Below are 13,757 nucleotides of genomic sequence, written 5' to 3' on the forward strand. Positions count from 1 at the left end.
GTGGCGAGTTGCATTGAAGTCTCAGCACAGCGAGATTTTATTTCCGCTTGCACGTGTTTTGTTTAAAGGGCTGAAAGTTGGAAAAATGTAACTTATATGCAGGATTTCATGACCCATATGATTCATAATTCGTTTCTTTTAGGTGAGATCGTTTAGGTATAATGCAATCAAAGCAATTTGTCACGGGTAAATATACACATTTTTATTAGTTTATTAGCAAAACTTGAATAGTAAAAAAAAGGTTGGCTTTCAACATTCCAAATCCATAGCTGTCACCCCATGCGGTTTGCCCGTTTTCTTGTACAGACAATTTTTGTTTTCAGGTCCATACGGCGTACAGCGGTTTCAAAACGTGCCTTGTAGGATGACGTTGGGATTTATAAGGGCACGGGGGTGACCAATAATGTCTCTGAATTGCTCTGTAATAAGGTGTAGTTAATGGGTCAATGCTGCAGTTGATCAAATTTTAAAATGCATCTAAATCTTCCTTTGTCAGTTTTTTGTTACAATATATATAACTTTACAATATATTACTTTATATTGTAACAAAAAATTGACAAAGGAAGATTTAGATGCATTATAAAATTTGATGAACTGCAGCATTGACACATTAACTACAGAGTGGATGCAGAGACAAAGCAAAGTAAGCTGAAGATAATGAAAACTGGTGGCGAGACCAATCCAGGACATTTGGAGACTACGGCTCATAAGTCAATGGTTCAGAGCATAAATTGGTACCACCTAAGCTAGCTAGTAGTGCCAATGTATTTTATATGGATAAGAGCCACAATTTTTTTAAATATATAACACACAAATACCAAAATGTATATCACAAAATGCACTATTGTGGGCCACATAAAGACATCAGAACCACGAAAGCAACGCCACCACAGGTAAGTAACCACTGACACGTGAAACAGCTGCTCTGGGGTCATGGGTCGAGTGACGGAATGGAGGGGACATGGTGGGTTTTAAAGTCTTTTTTCTCAGCAGTCGGGAGTTAACAAGTTCAAGTTCATGTATTAGGTATGGCCCTGTGAGCCATTCGGCTCTTGAATCGGGTGCAACCGCAACAAACAAAAAACATGAACAAGAAAACATCTTAAAGTGACTTTGTGCAAACAGAAAATCCAAGAAAAGACAGCAAAATATTGCAGAAAAAGCACCGTACACCAACACTGTGTGCAAAAATCCCAGTGGGATGCAAGTCAAACAACAACAACCACAAGACAACTTAGATTAAGGCCATCAGTCTAACTCTGTACTACAACAAACAACCTGGCCAAACCAAAACACTTTTCGAAAATCACCAAAATAAAGCCATGAAAGCAATGTAACAGTGATCACAGGAACTCAACAGGCAGACAACGGCATGAACGCGGTTTCACAGGTGTGCGATATTCTCACAGGTACGATTCCATAAGTGATGCATAGATTACGATGACAGACCAATCGTTACACCACGTTGGTAGAAAAACTTTCATTCGTAAAAGCATCGCCCCTCTTGTGCATCTAAATCGGCACGTCGCGGTGTTAATGTCGTGGGTTTACTCTCCAACACGCGCTGATGTAGCGTTTACTTATTGACACGTGTGTTTACGTGACACACCGTACACATTGGCTATCGGGTGGTGGCGTATTTAACGACACATTCATATATATACGCGGTTTAACCCCCTCCAAAAAAAATCTTGATCACGCGTTAAATTTTTTGGGTAATTTATTTCAAATCGCGTTCCCCGTGTGCCACCTCGCGGGCACCCGTCGTCGCCACCCGACCGGCTCGCGCGATTGGCCCAAGATTTGCCGTCACGTGACCAGCGAGCAGCCAATAAAACCGCGCCGCCGGGGGTTGACCAGAGACGTCAGCCTCGTAGTCGCCTGGTTCAGCAGCAGCAGAAGGACATCGGCCGCCGCCTCCACAACAACCACCACCACCACCGCCACCTTCGTCCTCGCAGCTCACGGTAAGGCGAGCTAAGCTCGCAATGGCAGCAACGTCACCCTCCGAGGCTCGCAACCAGAGTCGTGTGTTGCAAGCGGGCGGGCGCGAGGACGAGAGACTCCGCGAGCGCGCCCGTGTTAACCTTCAGCGTCGGACTGGCTCGGGCCTTGCTCGGATTGCGCCTTGTGTCACCGGGTCGTCGTTAATTAGTGGTGATGTAAACAGCGTTGCGGGTTTTTTTTGTTGTTACATCGGCTACGTGTGTTTTCTTAAGTAGTTTTTTTAGTTGTCACGATTGCACGCGTTTCTAAATACGATTTTTTTCGTGTCGAATTGCCTTGTGGTGGCTCTGCTCTCATCTGACAGGGTCGTAGCCGCTATACAGTGCGCGTGTACAGTCCGTGCGTTCAATCCGCTGCTGGCAATGAGGACCTCTTCCCCGCGAGTCGCGGGGGATTTATTCTAGAATCTCACGATGCTCTGCTGATGGCATAGACATGTGAGCGTAGAGGTTGGGCAATGGTGGTTTTCCGCATGCCCACCCCGCAGTGGCCTTTGACGTTCAACCTTAAAGGAGTGCACGCTGGGCATGCGATTCTGTTTGACTTTTGAGATCAGATTTTTGCCATAGGTGGTCGAGTGCTTAAGTGACGGTTCAAATTGGTATGGTGTTCGCTGGCACTGAAAGGCGGGAACTACAGTATTCTTAACTTGTGTGTCTTTTAGCCCTTGGAGAATTATGGAGGTGTAGAGCTGCTTTGGGAGATGTTTGAGCCTCATTGGAATGAAAAGAGTCGTCCGAAGTGGAAGTGTGAACAATTCCATAGGCTTTTCGATTATTAACAAAATTTGAGTTGCATAAGTCTAAACTTAAAGTGAATTCCATAGCCATTCTGATTTTAACAATGCGCTTATTTTTTTTAACAATTAAATCGGCTGTGGTGACCTTAAAGTAATGTTTTGTTAGGAAATGAGCAGATCTTTGCAGTTATTGGCCACTGTCATCCAGACCTGCTGTATATATTTTCCTGCTGAATCCTTGTCAACGGAAATTCGTACCACCTCGCGCCTTCAGCAGAGGAGCACTTTCCCCTCGGTTTCCCTTGCTAAGAGAACAGTATTCAATATGGAAGAGCAGCATCCTTTGGCAATTTAAAAACGTTTGTCCTGTTTTATATAAACCTGGGGCAGTGATATTACACGGCACCAAATTGAATTTCTCGACCTACGTGATTTCGAGTTTACATTCTATTTTCGTATAACACGGCAGGTTTTGTGAAATTAATCTTGCAATAAAATGAACAACTCTTCACAACTCCCCAAAGGTGGTGCTCCCAAATGTGCCGATCATTTTTAATTGTAATTATGCACGAATTCCAACAAAACACAGTTGACTGGTAGTTATGCGAATCCAAAGTACAATTTTAAGACTCTGCTCGATCTTCAAGAATGAAATGAAAAATGTATTTTGTACTCTTTTTCGGTAAAGTCACGTAGGTAAATTTTTTTTTAATGAAAACAACTCCATTAAATCACGACGTTTTGGAGGACTTGGTACAGTGACTTTGGCTGTAACGGTTCCACCTGAAGACGGGAAGCGCTTGTGTTGCCTCCGAAACGTGATTTAGTTTGATTTTCATTTATTTTTTACCTACGTGACTTTACCAAAAAAAAACTGAATCACTACGGTCACGAAAGCTTCAAATCTATAATTGTCTGTTTGGTCAGAGGAGCATGCTGTACTACTGAAATGCGCTCCACCAGGGCCGTAATTGGGTACTAAAAGTCGCTGGCATGGGTCTTGTCTGCGTCTTTTCTTCCTCGGGCCTCCCCCAGGTGTCGCCATGGCCGGTCACGACTCGGGTGTGCAGTACCAGTTCAAAGGCATCCAGAAATATTTTAATGCTTACACCCTGATCGGCAGACGCAATGTAAGTATGTGTTTGTGGCATGTTTTGTATATGGCTGTTTCTGTGTAAAAATGTTATCCTTGTTTTTACTACAGTATGCAGTGTCTGAGCTGGTTGGTATACTTGTTTTTACAGTGCGTCCTCGCCACATATGCAACCATTGCGGGCATCGTTCTGTTTTTCAAGTTGAAGTCAAAAAAGCCCAAGCAGATTGAAGCTTCTTAAAGGTGACGTTAAGTAAATCTGCATTTTTAAAAGGCCTCTTGAAAACATGTTGGGGTGGGGGGGTTGTATGGCCATGCATCAGTAGGCTAGTGAAATTGATTTACAATTCATTGCTTTAATATTCACTCCAGAAGGCCGTGTACAAATTGTTCACATGGATTATGAAAATGTTTTCACAGTTGACGTCCTGACCCATATTTAAAAATAAGTTTATTAAACATACTATTTGGTTCTTTCAGTAAAGTCACATCGGTAGAAGTATAAATCACGTTTCCAACGCAACCCAAGCAATCCTCATCAGGTGGGACAACTACAGCAAGAAAAACACGTTTTGTAGTATCAAACTGTTTTATTGCAGCATCCCATCTAAAATCATGCTTTGTTTTTCAGGAAACTTTATGAAGATGGGGACCATCCAACAACTCAACCCTTGGATGTGAAGACATTTGCGTTCCTAAAGTAACAGCTTCTTATCCTGCTGTGTAATGCCCCAATAAAGGAAGTTTTAAAACAACTGTGCATTTGATCATTAATTTGCTACTCCTGGTATGTTTTTAAATGTAAGCGTGCCCAATGGATTTACCTGATGCTTATGCTCTTGCATTGCAGCCAAAACGTGTCATGAATTTGCAGTAGAACTAGGTTCCTCCCGACGGTTTTTAGTTAATGGGTCAAAGCAGAAATTGTTACCACCTTAAGTTAATAAAAACCTTATTGAGGGGAGGTGTGGTAGAGGAATAAACGAAGTGTGGTTTAACACACAGATGTGCTTGTAAATTCACCTGGGTCTATCCCATGGCCTACCAGCGTGGTTTGGGTTGCGTTACGTGACCCCCCACCCCAAGATGCACAGCCGAGCACAAGCACCGTATTGACGTCACCGCCTCTAGCGATGGCTGGTGATGTTCTAAACTCGTGGCACCGAATAGAATAATACTGTACTGCACCTTTAACAATCTAGTAACCGTACAATAAAAGCTACCATGCAGAACCTGAAACGTGTTTTTTTTTTCCTCTATGAGCAAACATAAACGCCGGTTGGTCCAACCGCAATGGTGTCAGGTGAGCTTGGCTGCTAGAACTTTTGCTTGCACCGTGATTCATACCTGTCAACCCCTTGTTAGTGCCTACCTTATTACAGACTAATTTAAACCTTATTGGTCTACCCGTGCCCTTATAAATCTCAACGTGCATCCTACAGTGTCTCATCACGAGGGAGAAAAAACAATTATAGATGAGACGTTTTCGTGACTGCAAGGATCCATACTCTGGTTATTTCGCTAAAGTCACGTAGGTGAAAATAATAAAATAAAAAAGTGAATTTAGTTTTTAACTATTTTTTTTATTTTTACCTACGTGACTTGACCGAGGAAAAACATTTTTTGTCGTTTTGCCCGTATTGAAACGGCTGTACGCCGTATGGACCTGAGAAACTGCATTTCCATGTGCAAAAATACGGGGTAAACCGTATTGGTTGACACGGTACTGTGATTGGTTCCAACCCGTGGTGGTCCGCTGGAGTGTAACGTTGTGTACCCACGTGCCTTGCCCACCTATAATTGGCTCGGTCACCAAAGAGACGGACCGCCCCCCCGTGGTGGCCATCTTTCATAAGGGTTTGGGGGGGGGGGTCCTCTGCGGACGCGTTGCATTTTGATGACGCGATTATGGCGTGAGGCAACCCCTACGTAAGATGGCGTCCGCTCCATGAACATGCCGAATCCATGGTGGCCATCTTACGTGGGGGGGGGGGGGTCTCGGCGGAAGCGTTGCGTTTTGATGACGCGGAATGTGGAGGCGACTCCCTACGTAAGATGGCGGCCGTTCATGAACGTGCCGCATGGAGTGGGTCCAAGCCGGGCGTGTTGCAAAGATTTAATCGATCAACAGCGATGTTATTCGTACTTTACGTATCGTGCCTGTATCACTGACAAACGTTGCCGACGTTTTATACGGCACGTCTTACGCCACTACATTTCCACGCGTACGGTATTAAACTGCTGCAGGTAATCGATTCTGTAATCGAATCGTGCATGCGAATGCGACGATTTATCGCTGAAGCATGAATAACCATCGAACTGGCGCATCTTCAACTCGACCCTCCCTAGAGTCGATATTCACTATTCCGCGTCACACCTCGATTTGGGAATCGATTACCTACTTCTCTGAACTGTACGTATTGCCCTTTAACTTTCCCCGCCGTGTTTACTCTTCTCAATTCATCCCGTAATCATCACGAACGAAAACTTCAGCAAGACTCTCTCTACGCATACCAAACAAACGCAACAAACCAATTCGTGGGCACGAAACGACCCCGTGCGTGCATTCTTCAAAAACCCACGAAATCTTCACATCCCTGCAGACGCGGCACTGAAGTTGGTCACCGCTCCCACCAACCCGCCAAGATCTATCCACCGCTGGATAAAAGCTTTGGTCACCTCGAGATCTTGCAATGTCGCAAATCCAGCGAGCCCTCCCTTACGATGTCAGCACACGTGTTTCTTGTTGACACTGCGTTGTTTCGCTCCGGATGATCGCTGCAAAGTATGACCTGTGTGCTGATCTTAAAGGTGCATTGACAATTATGATACTCCGACTGATGCTCCTGCTGTTGTGGAGTGACTCATGCAGCCAGCTATGGCTGAAGGGTTTTTCGCTAATTTACCAGCTTCACATTCCCTATTGCTGTACAAATACTGGAGGAAGGGCCTTTGCTATTGATGCACCCAGGGTCTGGAATGCTATTGCCAATAAACTTCAACTTGAATCACTACCTATGAGATCTTCACTCAAAACTGATCGAGAGGAGTTGTACACCCCTAACTGCCACTGCAATTTACAATACAATGTTTTGCTCCGGATGATCGCTGCAAAGTATGACCTGTATTTTGATTTAGTGTGCTGATCTTAAAGGTGCATTGAAAAATTATGATACTGTTCTCCGACTGATGCGCCTCCTGCTGTTGTGGAGTGACTCATGCAGCCAGCTATGGCTGCAGGGTTTTGGTAGTACATGTTGTTTATGTCGTTTATTGTGAAAATTCCGTCGGTTCCCATTACCACTGTTTCATTGCTTTCATGGCTTTATTTTGGTGATTTCGAAAAGTTTTTTGGTTTGGCCATGTTTGTTTGTTGTAGTACAGAGTAAGACTGATGGCCTTAATCTAAATTGTCTTGTGGTTGTTGTTGTTTTTTGACTTGCATCCCACTGGGATTTTTGCACACAGTGTTGGTGTACGGTGCTTTTTCTGCAATATTTTGCTGTCTTTTCTTGGATTTGCTGTTTGCACAAAGTCTCATATTCACTTTAAGATGTTTTCTTGTTCATTTTTTTTGTTTGTTGCGGTTGCACCCGATTCAAGAGCCGAATGGCTCACAGGGCCATACCTAATAAATTAACTTGAACCAAAGCACATCAACGCTGCCCTAAAAAGGACACGGTTTTACGGTGTATATCAAAGGTTTAGTACTATATGGCCGTTCTTCATAGCAACAAAGCTAACAAACATTTCAGATCCGGATATAGATCGTTCAGATTAACTCGTCAGCATCAACTTAATATTCCTCGCGGGGCAATTGATTAAATGCCACTTTACATAATTATTAGCATTGCATTGGTAAGTGCATTGGAAGCTGGGGGAAAGGTTAGCAAGCAGAGAAAGATTTCTGAAGCCACCCTTGGCTCTGAAGTTGCAAACCACGTGAAGAGGCGTGAGCACGTGGCCGTTGTGCACTTTACAATAACCATCAACAATTCCTTAAGTGCTTTGTGGTCCCCTTGACCACAGGTCGGCATGAAAATACATTTTCATCAAACGTGTCCCGACTGACACGGGCAGCAATGAGCCAGCGAGAACGTTTCGTCCTTGTTGGACAACTCATCTGCAGAGGATTGTCACCAATTATCGATTCTGCAAATGTTGCCTTTGAATTCCCACTGCCCATTTAGCTCCACGAGGCATCGATTGCACCGCAGTGTACAGCTGTAACGATGTCCAAGTGTTCTGACAAACCACCTGATGAAGCCAATTGCAACCACCATCGAAAAACGTCGTACTCAAATGAAATGTGGGTTTGCTGTGCTGAAGTAGTCAACTAATTGCCACGTTTTGTTTACGTGACAACCCCGTGCAAATTGGCTGTGTCGGGTGGGTGGTGGTGGTGGGTTAACGCCACTTACATTTAGGCGATCTAACCCACAAACAACAAAACCTCCCCTTATATTAAGAATGTAAAACAAGCGCCATGCGGATGGGAACGAATCGAATCGCCCTGCCCATGCTCGTGTCGGCGGGGCGGCGTGGTGGCTGGTGGTGGGTGGCTAAGTGGTGGCTGGGTGGTGGTGGTGGGTGGCTGGTAGTGGGTGGGTGGTATAGTGGGTGGCTGGTGGTGGTGGCTGGGTGGGTGGCAAGAGTCGAGGAATCGCTCCGAGTCACCCCCTGGCTCGCTGCTGCCGTCGCCAGGGTTGAGAGGAGACCACGGGGAGGGAGCAGCAGGGGCAGGGAGCAGCAGCAGGGGGAGGCAGGAGCAGCAGCAGCAGGGGGAGGGAGCAGCAGGGGGAGGGAGCAGCAGGGGGAGCGAGCAGCAGGGGGAGGGAGCAGCGGCAGGGGGAGGCAGAAGCGGCAGGGGGAGGGAGGAGCAGCAGCCGGGGGAGGCAGGAGCAGCAGCAGGGGGAGGCAGGAGCAGCAGCAGGGGGAGGCAGGAGCAGCAGCAGGGGGAGGCAGGAGCAGCAGCAGGGGGAGGCAGGAGCAGCAGCAGGGGGAGGCAGGAGCAGCAGCAGGGGGAGGGAGCAGCAGCAGGGGGAGGCAGGAGCAGCAGCAGGGGGAGGCAGGAGCAGCAGCAGGGGGAGGAGGGAGCAGCAGCAGGGGGAGGCAGGAGCAGCAGCAGGGGGAGGCAGGAGCAGCAGCAGGGGGAGGCAGGAGCAGCAGCAGGGGGAGGAGGAAGCAGCAGCAGCAGGGGGAGGGAACAGCAGCAGGGGGAGGAGGGAGCAGCAGCAGGGGGAGGCAGGAGCAGCAGCAGGGGGAGGCAGGAGCAGCAGCAGGGGGAGGAGGAAGCAGCAGCAGGGGGAGGGAACAGCAGCAGGGGGAGGGAGGAGACCACGGGAGGGAGCAGCAGGAGGAGGAGGAGCAGAGACGGAGCCACGGCTAAAGGGGGTTGGGGAGTGCCTGAGTGGCTTTTTGCGTTGGGTGCGTTGAGTGTTGGCTGGACAATCACATTGAGCATCGGCGGCGGTGGTGTTGGCTGCAAGTAGTAGCTGCTAGTAGCTGCAAGTAGTAGCTGTAAGCTCTTATCGAAGGGCAACTTGAGGCTACTTCCACGCCGTCGGGGAACAAGCAGCAGCAGCACCACGCGGCGTGTTCACGAGTTGAGTGCGAAGTGGCGGCGGTGGGTGAGTGGTGGTGAGTGAATGCAACAAAGACCATTCCTTGTACCTGTTCCTAGTGTGTAGCGCAGTTGGTTGTTACTCCACGACGAAGTATATATACACACAGTATGTGTGTGATTCGTGTGTTGAGTTAAAGAATGTGTTGTTAGTATTTAGCGTTGCGCCTGTAGGATTGATCGGTGGGCTTGTCCGCAAGAATGAATTTATTCAGCGTTTAGGCGACAGGATATATACATAGCATCGTAAGCATTTAACGTTGCTCCTTTTAGGTCTGTAAGTAGCATTCGGTGTGAAGTCTGTAGTTGAGTATCCGTCGTGTCCTCGTGGATTAATATGTAGTCCTGTAACGTGTTTCAGAGTTGTGTCTTTAGTAGGTGGTGTGGCGCTGAGGTTAGCGCAATGCGTCGTCAACCCGGCGAGAGTGATCATCATCATCATGGGGTGGGGGTGATCATCATCATCATAGGGGGGGTGATCATCATCATAGGGGGGGTGATCATCATCATCATGGGGGGGGGGGGGGGTGATCATCATCATCATAGGGGGGTGATCACCATGGAGGGGGGTGATCATCATCATCATAGGGGGGGTGATCATCATCATCACCATGGGGGGGTGTGTGATCATCATCATAGGGGGGGGGGGGGTGATCATCATCATAGGGGGGGTGATCATCATCATCACCATGGGGGGGGGGGGTGATCATCATCATAGGGGGGGTTATCATCATCACCATGGGGGGGTGTGTGATCATCATCATCATGGGGGGGGGGGGGTGATCATCATCATAGGGGGGGTTATCATCATCACCATGGGGGGGTGTGTGATCATCATCATCATGGGGGGGGGGGGGGTGATCATCATCATAGGGGGGGTGATCATCATCACCATGGGGGGGGGGTGATCATCATAGGTGGGTGATCATCATCATCACCATGTAGTTCCTACCCGTCACATTGACCAGCGTGGTGAAGTATGGTCAAGCAAGCCCCCCCCCCCCTATCACAGACACGGCATGAGGAGGCCTTCATGCAGCACGTGTATTCACTTACGAAGGGCCGATTGCTAAGCATTATTAACCATTACTATTCAAAGGCGACCCTTTCTTACGGACATTATCCATAGTTTCGATTTAAAGCTTTCGTGACTGCAGGGATTCATGTTTTTGGTTCTTTCGGTAAAGTCACGTAGAAGAGAAATAATAAAATAATAAAAATATAAAACAATACAATTTTCACGACGTTTCGATTGCAACACCACAAGCAATCATCACCAGGTGTGAAAACCACAGCATGGAAATGTTCTTGCTGAAAGAACCAAGGATATTATCCGTAGTCTTTAGAGACGGATGTATTATTTTAGTTGCCAATGTAATGTGGAGAGAGAGCAATGTTTTGCCTTTTAAAGGTAGTCGATACTCTTAAGAGTGTTTTGATTGAATTGTCTTAAATGAGTGGCTGAATTTGAATTGTCTTAAATGTCTGGCATGTACACTGGTGACATACATCCATCAATAGTGTTTAGAGTGTGTTGTAAGAAATTCATTTCCATCCGTCATTCACATCATTGCCAAATATACCACATCTTAAACCCGTCTGGCAGGAACTTAGGTCCACTCAGCCTTAACTGACTACAGTACAGTACTTGGCCATACTACGGATACTTTAGATGCTCACACGAAGGCAAAGAAGCCCGGTATAGTAATAGGTTTTTACCCTTTCAACTGGTACAAAAACTGACACCTTTATACAAGGCATCATGTTTGCAATATAACCACAACACAAGCAGTCAAAATGCAAACAAAAAGAAACAACTCTGATGATGATAATGATATGCACTGTCCTTGAAGTTGATTAGTCCACACCCGAGACAGCTTTTCTTCGAGCCTAGTCTCCATTGGTGTTTTCTTTTTGTTTGCATTTTGACTGCTTGTGTTGTGGTTATTGCAAACATGATGCCTTGTATTAATGTGTCAGTTTTTGTACCAGTTGAAAGGGTAAAAACCTATTACTATATTTTGCCACTGGTAAAGGAGGTCTCATAGTGTAAAAGCCTGGTATATTTCACATGTGCGCATGCAATTTAACAACAGCAAAAAACCATCAATCACTCATAATAAAAACCGTGAGAGATGGTGTCACGGCTTGTGATGATGATCGCGATGTAAATGCGTTCAACATAAGATCTAGTGGAATATTCTCAAGAATAAAAACAGACATTTGTACCACGACCCGGGTTCGAACTTTATAGTTTTCGGAATGCATTGGTCTTGACCCTGTGCCAAAGTTTAAACCACCGCTGTTAAACATGCCTAACCAATTGTGCAAGAGTTTATCTGTGTGTGTGTGGTTGTTATACCGCAGTAGTGATACATTCTCGTTGTTTTATCGACGACGGAAACCAATGCAGATGTTGCTGCCCATTTATTCGCACATTGTTTCTCGATATTGGCTTTTTTTAGTTTTTGTCGTGTCTATTTTAACCCCAAATGATGTCATGCCCCCCCTAAATGCTTCACTGTATTATCGTCAAGATGTATTTTAAGATGTGGACACGTACACTGGTGACATACATGCAGCAGAAGTGTATAGAGTGTACCGTGTACACGTGCTGTGTTGTCAAGCCACTGATGGGTCATACGTGGCAACATAGAAGTAACTTACAACAGTGGAACTTCCTTCAAGGCAACACAGAATATGATAAATATGTAATATGCGTATACTTTACGCACATGATGTTTCCATTTACTTAATCTACTCCATGTCTCGGTGCATTTACATTCATTTCATATTTAAAACTGTGAAACAACATTTTGCGCAAGACACTGCTACACACAATACAGCACAGGATACACACTTACGAATAGATACTGTGCAAACGTACAAGTGTAAGCAAGACATGTTAAACACAGTTTTGCTGTGTTGGCAAATTCCCATTAACAGTCTATCATCACTCTGGGTCAATATTTATTGCTACGTGTTTTGAGGATCGTGTTTTAGATTTAATTAGGCTTACGGTTGTTTTGGACGCCAAAAGCAGAGCTGCATGCTCTCAAGTGTCAGTCAGCCTTGTTAAATTAACGAGACGCAAATTAAGTCACAATTGGTGGGCTCTGGCATATGTAAAAGGTAAAGGCGCAATACTATAATTGCTTGTTCACACTTGCTGGTGGAATGAGTCCCAACTAGAGGACGTTGTATTAGAGCCTCTGTGGTGGCTGGCGTAGGATTGAAATGAAATAAAAGCAGCCCCTTGCATATATTGTTAATAAAAGCTGAAACACATTTGTACAACATGAGCCAATCTTATCGGTGATCCCAAGGTTCATCACGGGGTCAGCGACAAAGCAAATAATCAAGGACTTTTTAAAAAATGCTAAGAAAAGGCGACCTATTGCTACCCAAGGTCATCCCAGCTGTGGTCTCTCTGACTGAGGTCCACTCTGCACGAAAGGGCAATCTGAAAACCTTACACCAGCAAGCCACGTTTACTTAGAGCAGTGTGGCATCTTGAAACATGGTGTGACACCTGTTCCCGGAGCTACTGCCCATTTGTTGCCTGCTATTCATGAGTTTGTTGGAATGCTTCTCATTGTAAACACATTATATGGCTCTCCGGTGTGTTGTTGGCCTGCACCACGTGTTGTTTGGCATGATGTCCGATGTTACACTACGTGTGCTGGGAGCTTCGTCAGGGACTAAATTAATCTTTTACCTGAACTTGGGAAATGAATGCATTTTCTGAGGAATTTTATTCGGTTCCGGAAAAAGCTCTCAGCATAGGGAGAGCAATACAGACCAACATGGCAGTATAATTAGGATTATTTTTAAAATATATAAATTAAGATAAAAATACTTTACTTGGAAATGTTCAACAATACATTTTTTATACTTGTAAATTACATGCATTAAATATATTTGGTTTTCAATCTTTTACCTTTCAGATCTCAAAAGGCATGCTAATGTTGATAGGAGTGTATTGAATGAATAAAGCCCGCTTTTATCTGAGGTTAAGATCTGAACACTTATCAGATCTAACTTCACAGATTGTGAATAATTGTGGATGTTTGCCTGTTTAAGTGGCCATAACACTTTAACGTTTAAACAAGCTACGGTGATAACAGTGTGTGGCTTCAGTATGCTTTGGGCATATGCATTGTTGCTCCAACATTTCTAACATCATCTAAGAGCTATAAATGTTCACTTTGCAGGTCCTGTAGCTCCATAAAGGTCAACCGTTATTCTCAGAGCAGCTGACAGCTTCAGTCAGCATAGTGGTATTATTTTTCAAA

General features: G+C 45.4%; 2 protein-coding genes across 10 annotated transcripts in view; both read left to right on the forward strand.

Moving 5' to 3' along the window:
* Positions 1 to 1,838: 1,838 nt before the first annotated feature.
* ATP5MK (ATP synthase membrane subunit k) lies at positions 1,839 to 5,071 on the forward strand. 2 transcript variants are annotated; one of them, XM_078861553.1, is made up of 4 exons: positions 1,839 to 1,967; positions 3,782 to 3,876; positions 3,991 to 4,082; positions 4,471 to 5,071. In XM_078861553.1, the coding sequence occupies exons 2-3, from the start codon at positions 3,790 to 3,792 to the stop codon at positions 4,078 to 4,080; spliced, it is 177 nt and encodes a 58-aa protein (XP_078717679.1). In that variant the 5' UTR covers positions 1,839 to 1,967; positions 3,782 to 3,789; the 3' UTR covers positions 4,081 to 4,082; positions 4,471 to 5,071. The 2 variants fall into 2 exon arrangements, with proteins under 2 accessions (XP_078717679.1, XP_078717680.1); XM_078861554.1 differs by having other exon boundaries at positions 1,843 to 1,966; positions 3,770 to 3,876.
* A 4,127-nt stretch (positions 5,072 to 9,198) lies between these two features.
* The window catches only part of ADISSP (adipose secreted signaling protein), a 50,096-nt gene continuing 45,537 nt past the window's right edge, over positions 9,199 to 13,757 (forward strand). For 6 of the 8 annotated variants that reach the window (XM_078861555.1, XM_078861557.1, XM_078861559.1 and 3 more), the window contains exon 1: positions 9,199 to 9,479. The gene's annotated coding sequence lies outside the window, so the exon portion shown is untranslated. The remainder of the gene's footprint in view (positions 9,480 to 13,757) is intronic. The other 2 variants (XM_078861561.1, XM_078861562.1) reach the window with 2 other exon arrangements.

Source organism: Lampetra fluviatilis, chromosome 12 (genome assembly GCF_964198595.1).
Source record: "Lampetra fluviatilis chromosome 12, kcLamFluv1.1, whole genome shotgun sequence".
Lineage (NCBI taxonomy): Eukaryota > Metazoa > Chordata > Hyperoartia > Petromyzontiformes > Petromyzontidae > Lampetra > Lampetra fluviatilis.